Source organism: Musa acuminata, chromosome BXJ3-5 (assembly GCF_036884655.1).
Source record: "Musa acuminata AAA Group cultivar baxijiao chromosome BXJ3-5, Cavendish_Baxijiao_AAA, whole genome shotgun sequence".
Taxonomy (NCBI): domain Eukaryota; kingdom Viridiplantae; phylum Streptophyta; class Magnoliopsida; order Zingiberales; family Musaceae; genus Musa; species Musa acuminata.
Genome location: NC_088353.1, coordinates 28130562 through 28142014, shown reverse-complemented (window position 1 = coordinate 28142014; position 11453 = coordinate 28130562). Strand labels below are relative to the sequence as shown.

At 42.4% G+C, this 11453-nt stretch overlaps 1 protein-coding gene across 3 annotated transcripts; it reads left to right on the top strand.

Annotated features, from left to right (window-relative positions):
* The first annotated feature begins 1488 nt into the window (after positions 1 to 1488).
* On the top strand, positions 1489 to 7261 carry LOC135638807 (auxin response factor 23-like). 3 transcript variants are annotated; one of them, XM_065152237.1, is made up of 15 exons: positions 1489 to 1988; positions 2095 to 2207; positions 2376 to 2471; positions 2559 to 2615; positions 2746 to 2898; positions 2973 to 3057; positions 3499 to 3589; positions 3668 to 3832; positions 4029 to 4145; positions 4253 to 4328; positions 4402 to 4525; positions 4646 to 5436; positions 6161 to 6351; positions 6438 to 6632; positions 6946 to 7261. In XM_065152237.1, exons 1-15 carry the CDS (start codon positions 1838 to 1840, stop codon positions 7007 to 7009), a joined length of 2469 nt encoding a protein of 822 aa, XP_065008309.1. In that variant the 5' UTR covers positions 1489 to 1837; the 3' UTR covers positions 7010 to 7261. The 3 variants fall into 3 exon arrangements, with proteins under 3 accessions (XP_065008309.1, XP_065008308.1, XP_065008307.1); XM_065152236.1 differs by having other exon boundaries at positions 4402 to 4570; positions 4661 to 5436; XM_065152235.1 differs by having other exon boundaries at positions 4402 to 4570.
* The last annotated feature ends 4192 nt before the right edge of the window (positions 7262 to 11453 follow it).

The window sequence follows — 11453 nt, the reverse complement described above, 5'->3', positions numbered from 1 at the left end:
TGATTACGAGCAGGATCACTCGCGCCGCAGCTGTTTGCTCGCGTCCTCCCGTGTGACGTGGACTGCCCTCGCTTCCTTCCCATGTGACGGCTGGCGCGTAAAACCGACGGGTCCCAAAATTAAACGTTTCGAATGGTGATTGGGCATGAGCTGACGTGGCGAGTTCTGGACGGCTTGGTGGGGCGAGCAGGCTTTTCGCAGTTTAGTCCCGGGACCCACCCGGACTTGCTCGTCGGGAGACCATTTTTTACCCTTTTCAAGTATCCTCCCTGTTATTGGTCAAAGAAAAGGGGCCCACATTCCGGTGGGGGACCGGCAGCGCTAAAGGCGTACGAAAAGTGATTCTGACCAACCCTAGGGGTTCCCGTGGGCCGGTTTACTAAGGGGCCGACGAGGGCGTGTCCAATTACCCGGGGGCGGGGGCGGGGTCCACTTTGCTTGGCAGGGGCGGGAGAGTTGTCGGGTACGGGAGGCGCACGGGCGGGACCCGCCTCGCTGAGCGGACATCCACGAGCCACGGCTATCAGGGGCCCGCATTTCCGACCACCACTGCTGCGGAAAACTCGAACCAATTGTCGTTTTTGTTTGATTACCTGCCTTACCACCCAACATCCACCGACCTTTTCTACCCTCTCCCCATATGGACGGTGGATATCGCATCATCAAGTTCCGATGGGCAAACTTCTCCAGAGTCGTCGAACTCAACTGATTTCGGAACACGCTCAACGGTTTCGAGATTCGCTGTATGGACAACATAGCAGACCGCATCTTCAACCAGTGTTTACATCCAAATGGTCCTGCGCGGCGGCAATCAGATGGGGCCACGTTCCGTTGTCGGTTGACTGCTGTTCGTTCCGAGACAGCTAAACCCGGGCATGGGGAAGGAGGCCGTAATCAGGGACGAGTAACGTATCGAAACGTGGTGCGGGAGGGCGTAACGGCGCCATCGTGGGAGGCGTTACGGTCACCTCCAGATACCGGCTGGCCTTCCAATAGTGCACTCAGATGGGCCCGAGCTTGACCAATAGTCCTGCTACACGTTTCTATCCGTGGAAACGGGGACCACAGTAGCACGAAATAGAAGAGGAAAGCTTTTCGTTTAATAAATCGGGAGGGAAAGGCTTTTTAATTTTTAGGGCGCTGTCCGTTAATAGCACGACACGGGAGCCATCCGAAGGCGAGCCGGGAAAGACCAACGCCGTCAAGTATTTCCATTTCGAGATAGGTGGCCGTCTAACGGCAACTTGACGGCCTCCGCCCTACCCGGCGCCAGTTGGGGAATTGACCATGGTTGAAATGATTGCTCCGGCATTTGACCCGAGTTAAGGTACGGAATGATCCAGTGCAATTCCAATTGCAAAAATTAAATCCAATTAGATCTGACACCTTTGTTTTCGTGGGTCCCTTTCCGGACTCCCTTCAAACAGTATGTAAGCAGTAGGTAGCACCTGGAATGTTGAATAAGATCCGGGCAAGCACTGTTCGTCGACAGTACGAGGCTCCCTGTCTCTCTCTCTCTCTCTCGCCGCTTCCGAGCTCTCTCTATGCTCAAAAGAAAAGGGGTGAGAGACGGAGTTATAGAGAGAGTTTAAGGCTGAGGAGAAACGATTGTCGGAGAAGGGCGAGTGAGAGTGAGAAATTTAGGGGTTTCTTGAGGGATTTGAAGTGGTTTCGCCGAATTAGGATTTTTCGTGTTTTGAAGGGGATCTGATAGGGTTGGATCTGGAGGCGTTCCGGGTTTCAGTTTAGGGTTTACGATGGGTTGAGTTGGTCGGATCATCGGTGTCTGTGACAATTGACGAGTTGCGCTGGGTGCTGGTGAATTCGGTGTGGTTTGATGGCGTCGTCGGAGGTGTCGGTGAAGGGTAGTAGAGGACGAGGGGAGGGCTTGTCGTCGGGGTGCAGCGAGCCGCACGAGGCAGCCCCTATGAGGGATGACGATGAGGAAAGGAGCCTGGGGCTCTCCGGCAGCGCAGCCGTCCGAAAAGGTAGGTTCCAGGCCGGTTCTCTGGCGGTGGCCGAAGGCAGTTGCGCTGGCTCTCTATTTGTAGGGTTTTCGGTTAGGTTTTGACTTCAGTGTGGTTTCACTTGCAGATTCGGAGGATGCGTTGTACACGGAACTATGGCACGCTTGCGCCGGCCCTCTGGTGACGATTCCCAGAATGGGGGAGAAGGTCTTCTACTTCCCGCAGGGGCATGTGGAGCAGGTGAGATGCGGGAGTCTTGGCAAAACTCATATGTGCCCGAATTCCACCTAAAAATCACCGTTGCTTGGGGGGTTTCCCCCTTGACGTTTTGGGGGCATCACTTTCCGTTCGCGTTTTCGTGAAGGTTCTCGTTATCTCCATTTTTGCTGGTCTGTTGTGGTGTTTTAGGTAGAAGCCTCAACGAATCAGGTAGCAGACCAGCAGATGCCGGTCTATAACCTTCCATGGAAGATCCTTTGCCGGGTTATGAATGTCCACCTGAAGGTGCTCTTCGTCGAACACCCATCTTTTGCAGTAATCGTCTTCCTTGTATTCCGTTCTAATCTTTGGAGGGTATTTCTTGGTTGATAGGCCGAGCCGGACACTGACGAGGTATATGCTCAGATAACGTTGCTTCCGGATCCAAAGGTATGTCTTCAAGGCCCAAGCATTTTGGGTACTTCTGGTTTTGCTCGCTGTGGATGTTACTTGAGATAGATGGGAACGTAGATTCCTTCTTTGTTGAAAAAATACAACACGAGTGGTGGCATTTAAGCAGGACGAGAATACCGTGGAGAAGGAGACACTTGCACCGCCACCGCCACGGCCTCATGTGTATTCCTTCTGCAAGACGCTGACCGCGTCGGACACGAGCACTCACGGTGGATTCTCAGTGCTAAGACGGCATGCTGATGAGTGCCTTCCTCCACTGGTCAGATTTTTAGTCTGCTTTTCTCGTTCCTGTGGAAGGTTTTGCCTTTTGTTGAATATCTGGATAGTGATCAGGATATGAGTCAGCAGCCGCCTAGTCAAGAGTTGGTGGCAAAGGATTTGCATGGAGTGGAATGGCATTTCCGACACATCTTTCGCGGTAAGCCAATATTATAACTTGACAGGCCTTCGTATATGGATTTTTCCTTGAATTTATGGGAATCTCTCTGTCCTTTCTGGATCTTATGGTTTTAAAGGTCGTAGTTCTTGTGTTGTTTAAATGTTTGAATGGACTTTTTTGCCAGTCTTGACGACCAAATGATTGTGGTTCTTAACTAGTTGAAAATGTGCAGACTACAATGTTAAATTCCTTAATGTTGGCTCATAAATGGTGCTCTTTTGCCTATTTCCTGTAGGTGGCTAATCTTTGTTCTCAGATGAGCTAGACTTGTTGATTGCAAATGAAATCACCATAACATGTTTCTTTTTGGGAGTTCTATATGCTGAACCTGAAAGCTAACTACATCTTTTTCTGGTTATGTTCTTCGCTCTAGCTAGTTTGCCACAGACTTAATAATCTGTTCTGTTGTCTTTGAACTAGGTCAACCACGAAGACACCTGCTTCAAAGTGGATGGAGTGTTTTTGTTAGTTCTAAAAGGCTTGTTGCTCGGGATGCTTTCATCTTTCTAAGGTCTGTTCATGTTAAACCCATGCTGACATTTTCAGTTCTTTATGTCTTGTGCTAAGTGATTGTTCCATGGTTAAGCAGAGGGGAAAACAGCGAACTGCGTGTTGGTGTGAGACGTGCACTGAGACAGCAGACTAATGTTCCATCCTCGGTCATATCCAGTCACAGTATGCACTTGGGTGTCCTTGCTACGGCATGGCATGCTGTCAACACTGGAACCATGTTTACTGTTTACTACAAACCACGGTATGTAGACTATGTATAATGGTCACATGCATTATTTCACACACAATAAGGCAATTACAATGCATATTTAGAGCATTGAGGGAAATTACCAAAGGGGATGCAAATTTCATTAGTTTTCAAGCAGCTTCTGTTGATTGTAGTGCTAACCCGTTGGATACTTGATTTATTTATTTATTCCATGTGGTTACTCTGACAGGATGTGTCCAACTGAATTCATTGTTCCTTTTGATCATGTGGATTCTATCAAGAGCAACCATTCTATAGGGATGAGGTTCAAAATGAGATTTGAAGGTGAAGAAACCCCAGAACAGAGGTATCATCAGGCTATATTTTCATATCAATTTATAGATACAGTTACGTTAGGATCACTTAAGTAAAATGACAATCATTTCTGATCTATAAAAGTTTTGATACCTAAAGGTTCACCGGCACCATTGTTGGCATAGGAGATGCTGATCCAAGCAGGTGGACTGGATCAAAATGGAGATGCCTCAAGGTAATTTATCATAGAGGCATCTATTATTGTTATTGCTCAAGATTAATTGAGTGATACTGTGTTTAAATTTTAGGTACGATGGGATGAGGCCTCTTTGATTCCTCGTCCAGAAAGGGTGTCTCCATGGAAAATCGAACCTGTTCTGACACCTCCACCCAACCCCGGTCCTATGCCTAGGCCAAAAAGGCCTCGGACAAGTAATGTTCCTTCTTCTCCTGATTCATCCGTTCTAACAAAAGAAGGTAAAATATGGCTTCTATAATCCTATTATGACATGCGTTTCGAGTAAAAATTAACTATCGTAACATGCTACTCAGCTGCTTCCAAAGCAGGCCCTTGCCAATCCCATGAAGTCTCAAGGGTCTTGCAAGGTCAGGACATGATGGCCTTTAGAAGTACTTTTGCAGATAGCAATGAGTCAGATACTACTCAAAAGCCAATCATGTGGTCGGTGCGTGATGAAAAGATAAATGATGTTTCTGCTCTGAGAAGATCAGTATCAGAGAGGTGGATGCACACAAAGATGCATGAACAAACATACACTGATATATTATCAGGTTTCCAACCTGGTGATTCTAGTGGGTTTCACTCACCAGGTGATAAAGATCTTTTGAAGTCTCATTTCCAAGATCAAGGAGCCAAACATAACTGTTCTCCTGGCTCACGGTCTTTGATGCCTCCAAATTCAAATTTTAGTATTGGTGAATGCAACCTGAAGATGACTCGTGTTGTTGAGTTGTCTTATCAGAAACTTGGAAGTTATAGATATGACATGCAGGGAGTTCATACTGAACTGCAGGAATTAGGAGGTGATCGGCACTCAGAAAATTGGCTACCACGGTTTCTGCAAGATTCTCGAACAGAGAACATGCCACAAACTAGGGTCGTGAAACCTCAACCACTAGCACCATCCCAGAATGATGTGGTGAAGTCCAAAGGAAATAGCGGTTGCAAGTTATTTGGGTTTCACTTAAACAGCAAACCTGTAACATCTGTTAGTACCACACTGACAAATGGCGATACAGAGAAACCTAATCAGGTTTGTCAACAGGCTCCTAAAGATGTTCAGAACAAACTGCAAGGTGGTTCAACCAGGAGTTGCACCAAGGCAAGCTTTCTTTTTTTGCTTAATCAATTTGAGACATATTCTTTTTATGTTCTTTTTGTTTCTGACATCAGTCTTTGATATATGCTATATTGCGGAGGTAATTGTTGCATGCTCTATATTCTCATTATCTTTCTACACTATGGCTATAGCCTATGTTGTAGCCTGGGCTGACTTTGTTTTGAAAGATGTAACCCATGTTGTCTTATGTGATTGTCATTGCCAGTTATTTTTTTTTATCAGAGGTTTTCTTTTTTGGTACCATAGAATGTAGGTTTTCCTGTCAATATAAAATAAGAAGTATTAATGCAGACAATATTGACAGACCAAAAGAAGTTATTGCCTTTATGCCTTGTCAAATAACTTGAGAAAAAACAATCTTTGAGTCTGGAGCATGCTTCATGAAACAAATTCTGAATATAAAGGAACCTTAGAGGTTTTGGTTGACATTTGTGAATATCCATAACCACACTTGAGGTTTCTGGTTCAAGAAAAGGTTGAACAAATTGATTCATCATAATGGTACCAAATTTTAAATCAAGTTTCCTATTGTAGTTACTCAAAGTTACATTTCTTTCGTGCTACATTCTTATCCTTAATTTCTAGAGTTACTATTGCCAGCCATTTATGATGCTGAACTATCATGAGAATATGGTAGAATTCCTGGAGGAATCAACTTCCATGACCTAAATGTAGCAAGAACTTAACGAGATTATTTTCATTTCAGGTGCATAAGCAAGGTATTGCACTTGGTAGGTCTGTTGATCTTTCCAAGTTCAGTGGTTATGATGAACTGATTGCTGAACTAGATCAAATATTTGATTTTAAGGGTGCACTACTTGCTCCCAACAAGAACTGGCTTGTTGTATACACTGACAATGAAGGTGATATGATGCTTGTCGGAGATGATCCCTGGAAGTAAGTGTTTGTATTTACTTTTTTCCTGCTTTGCTTTATTTTGGCACAGCTTAACTACTAGGTGGCTGACTCAGTGTTTATTGCAGTGAATTCTGTAACATGGTTCGTAAGATTTATATCTACACTCGAGAGGAGGTCCAGAGTATGAACCCAGGAACATTAAATTCTAGACTTGAAGAGAGTCCAGCCACTTCAGAAGAAAATAGTTCTGGCAAAGAAACAAACGGCCCTGTGCATGGTACTAATCGTCAGAATTCTGAGGGCTGTGCTGAGTTGTCACGGTATGTGGATCTCTCGTCCTGAACTCATCTTTTGTTCAAATAATTTATTTGGCTATTTTTGGCTGTCATTTTCTCATGCTACTAGGTTGTGTTATTAAATTGATAGTTGCATCGATGGTGCAGCAGAGCTTCCTCTCCTTTGAGCTATTGTTTACTAAAAAGACCATCTCATTAACTAATTTCCATAAATTATGATGATGACAAAACACACTTGCGGACTGATTGTTCTGTTTAATTTTGAGCATCCTTTTGTTTTCAGATGATTGGAACCTATAGGGACTTAAGTTTCTAGTCTGTCTGTTGCCTTGTGCAGGTCTCTTGAAGATGTGAAGCCAAAAAAGTTGGATGTAGCTTTCTGTGATGGTTCCAACATATGAGATACTTTCTTATTCCTACAGTTTTGATGGTATTGTAATTTTTTACTCTCAAAGTCTCTTGTGATATATATGTATATATGCTGGATAGCACCTACCTTGTAAATAGCTTGTCAGATTATAGTTGTAAGTCTAACTTATATATATCCATTTGCTCCTTCTGTGCTTTCATTCTAAAAAGAACAAGCTTGTAAACTCTGCCTGGTTCAATCAGAATTCTACCAAGTACTAAAGCGGTTGTTCCTGCATTGTAAATTGTGTATTGTAAACGCCTAATTCTAGTCCCATGCTGTATAACATAATGCTTGTGATCTACTGGTTGATGCTTGGTGTCAATTTGCTGAAGTTTCCAAGACTCCACTGGTTCAGACTCCAGCTGACATTTCTTGGATATTTACTCATGGTGCAACCTACCGTTTGGTCACCGGTGGGGTTTGGTATGACCGGCACAAATCAAGGAACAATGTACTTTATACACCCATCTTCCCAAATATTGGCTTTGTGAAAGGTGCGTTGGATTTGTTGGCTCTAAAAAATTGAAGACCGTGTTTAGGGTTTCCATTTTGTATCCTAGTTAAGAAAATTGGTGATCAAGCTCAACAAGGACTAGGGAATCTCGTCCCGGAAGCGAAGCTGGATTGCTGGGTGTATAAATCACAGACAGGAAGACCTCTGTACTTGCCTTCAACATTCCAAGGTGGGTTCTAGCCTAAAGATGCTCCTTTCCTGGTCCTGTGGGCTTGACAAGCTCCTGTTAGTTCTGGTGACTGTCGAAACGTATTATCTGCATTGCTGCCGCTTGTGGCTGGTTGGCTGGCGGCCGGTGACTGTAAATTTGCATAACGCAGAAGGATGCGATCGAATTTGCCATTCATGTCTGGCCAAGGCATGCAAACCCTGACTCGCCTATGAAATCCACCTTAAAATTGATGTCCTATCTAATATGTGCATGCATCGAGGGAATCAGTAGCTACAATTCTTGGCTGCACCTTGTCCCTTTCACCAAAACACTGCACAAGTGGGGTTTTTACTGAGCAATGGCACTGGAATGTTGCACAAGCGAACAAACAATACTATACGAGAGTGGAAGGGCATGAACGATAATTTGTTTGTATGTGTTCTTGATAGAATGCTTGCTTCGCATTTCAGGGTAAAGATAAAAAATAAAGACAAACTAGGCAAAAATCTTCCAAGAATCCGTCTCCCATGTGTGCGTGCATGTGTTTTTAGCAAATGCACTAGAGATTACCATGTGGATGGATGTTTACAATCGGATAACCTATGCTTGTTTCATTTCAATGAATATTTGACCTACGGATATGGAAAAGAATATCTTTTTCTAAACTAGCATAATATCTTTAAATGGGAAGAAAAGCTTGCAAGTTCTATAGATAATGTGAAAATTATGTTCTAAACTAGCATAATATCTTTTTCTAAACTAGCATGATTTCATAATATCTTTATGAAATCATGTGAAAATTCATATTCATGTTGGTTATGGAAAATGAGGACCATGTACCTTTTTTTTGTTTGTTTGTGGGTGTGTGTGTGTGTAGAATCTGTTACTCGCAGCAGGAACTCCTGATCTTTCTACATTTTGTCCGAAGATATCTGCAAATGTGATGTCATTGGTGATCATAATAAGGAAACAATATTGAATGCAACATACTTCAAAAGAGAAAGCATATTCAAAAGTTAAGACCACTGCAGAATGGAAAGAGGATAAATATATATACACTCGAGTTCATTCTGGTCTTCACGAGGTACGAGCGTTAAGGATAACTTCGTCTACGCGCAATGAGCAAGCACATGGCGTTTCAACAAATGGTTGAAGAGTGCCACCAACTTTTCCTACAATCTGATCTCCGTCTCCTCCCACATCATCAAAATGGACTAATCCAAAACGAAATTACTCAATTTTCTTGATTGATCTCATATGCACATAGCATTAAAACAAAATTTTGAGGAATGTCAGAAGCCTCCCTACAATCCTATCTCAATCTGCTACCTCATCATCAAAATCGACTAATCCTGAACTCTCATCAGATCCAATATTTCACATCGCATTTCCACGAATTATTGAGGAATGCCACGGAGTTTCCTACAGTCCGATCTCAATATACTACCACCTCATGGAGACGAACTAATCAAGATGAAACTAGCGGGATTCTTTTGTCAGGTTCAATAGACACTTAGCATTTCAACAAATAGTCGAGGAATGCGTCTAATCTTCTTACAATCCAATCTCAATATCATACATCATCATCGAATTTGAGTAACTCAAGACGAAACTAACGGTATTCTCTTGTTGTCAGATCTAATAATTACATGGCATTTCAACGAATACTTGAGGAATACCATCAAGCTTCCCACAACCCCATCTCCATATTCTACCACACTCTCTGAATTAATCCAAGATGAAAATAGCGGGATTCTTTTGTCAGATTTAATATACGCACGGCGTTTTAACAAATAGTTGGGGAATGCCACCAAGCTGCCGATCTTAACATCTTACCGCATCATGAAATTTTAGTAACCCAAGATGAAGGTAACGGGATTCTCTTGTCAGATCTGCTCTACGCATGGCATTTCAACAAACAGCTGGCGAATACCCTGAATCTTCCTACAAGCTGATCTCAATATCTAACCACACCATCGAAATTGATCAAACCCAAGATGAAACCAACCGATTCTTCCCCAGTTCAAAAATGGATCCAGGAAAACGACATAAAAAATAAAACATTTACCCGAAAGAAATTCTTAAAACCCTTCAAAAGAATTCATCAAGAACAGTAGAAATATCAACACAGACCATATATCTGGAGATCAAGCAATTCGCACCTGGAAGTGGAAACGAAACATCGGAGCTCTCTCTCTCTCTCTCTCGCTCTCGCTCTCGCTCGATCTTGAAGTTGGAACCGCGCGCGTAGCGAAAACAGAAGGAAACTGACGGAGCCGATCCTGCCAACTTGGGGTTCGGTTTCAAATACCGATGTAAATGAATCGAATTGGGATTCAAATAGCGCAAAATTTATGTATACTTTTCCTATTGACATTTCTATAAAACGGGTTCAAGATTTCTTGACCTCTGATTTAATCCGTATCAGATCGGGTTCGAGTCGTGTTTCTTACGGCTCGACTCAACCCGCTTCAGTATTTTAGTAAAGAATGTAAAAGAGCAACCTTCGTTGAGGCTCTCAACCCGATCCTATTATTACTCGGGCCTGATGGGCTAACTAGCCTATCAACTTCGTTTGGTCTAAACCCAGATCAGACCCTAGCATAGTGCATGTGAGGCGTAGTCTAGTGGTGGCTCTACGTCGTGACGAGTCCTCTGACTCCGTCTACGGGTAGCCCTTTCCTATTCGAGCCCCCTCACCATGCCCAAATGCTAGGTCAGCTCTGATACCAAATATTAAGACTCGGGTCTGATGGGCTAACTAGCCTATCAACTTCGTTTGGTCTAAACCACTGACCAAAATGCTTAAGTTGAAGTTGATAGTAGTACACTCATCAGACCCTTATAAGCCAATCATACATATTACCCACTTCCGATGTGGGACTAATGGGATGTTACAGATCCACTACTTACATCGGGTCAATATGATCTCTCAACACCAGCCATCCACTACAAGGGATCAATTCCTTGATCCGTTATGTAATTAGCATCTAAATCCATGTATGACCTTCATAGTTAGTTACACATAGGTCCTCCCTTCTCTTAAGTCCACAGTTGGAACTCTTGTTTTGACATGTGACAATTTTAGTGGTAGATTGTGTTTCATCACTATTATTGAAATGTTTTATTAAATATGAGATATTTTCATCTACTAATTTTCTTTTGTTTTCCAAAAGAAATATAATAATAATAATAATAGAGAATTAATATTATTATAATCCTTGAATATTATTTATTTATTGTGTGAAAAAAAAAATTAAAAGTTTCAGTTGGATGAGCTTGTGATTCAAAATTAATTTTTTTAAGTCGAATAATTAGTAAGATCCTAACTTAGCCCTCCGAGTCCTTTTAGAGCACGAGGAACATGCAATTGCTCGTACAGCACAAGCAAAACACTGACTGCGAAAGACTTGCGAGTTTGACTCATGTCCAGTCTTCCTTGTTGCTCCAACAAAATTTGACAATGATAAGAAGAGTTATTAGAAATGATGAAATAAGTTTCTCATAGATAGGATATATGTTTATTTAGAAGGTATAGATATATAATAATACGAATAAAAATAAATTTATAACATACCTATACAAACTCGACTTTAGAACATTAACTAGACGTCCCCTGCCATTAATTAGGACTAATTCATCAATTAATAATAATTTAAAATTCTAAATGTTGATAGGAGGCCACATTGATTTAGAAAATTACTTAAAAACCAAATATCAGGAAAGAATTAAATTAGGAAAGGAGGAACCTTTTTTGGGGTTTATTTT

Coding starts and splice junctions, on each gene's coding strand:
- LOC135638807 (XM_065152235.1), top strand. CDS start 1,838: ATGGCGTCGTCGGAGGTGTCGGTGAAGGGTAGTAGAGGACGAGGGGAG. Junction 4,329..4,401: donor CAAAATGGAGATGCCTCAAG/GTAATTTATCAT, acceptor TTTAAATTTTAG/GTACGATGGGATGAGGCCTC. Junction 5,437..6,160: donor CAACCAGGAGTTGCACCAAG/GCAAGCTTTCTT, acceptor TTTTCATTTCAG/GTGCATAAGCAAGGTATTGC.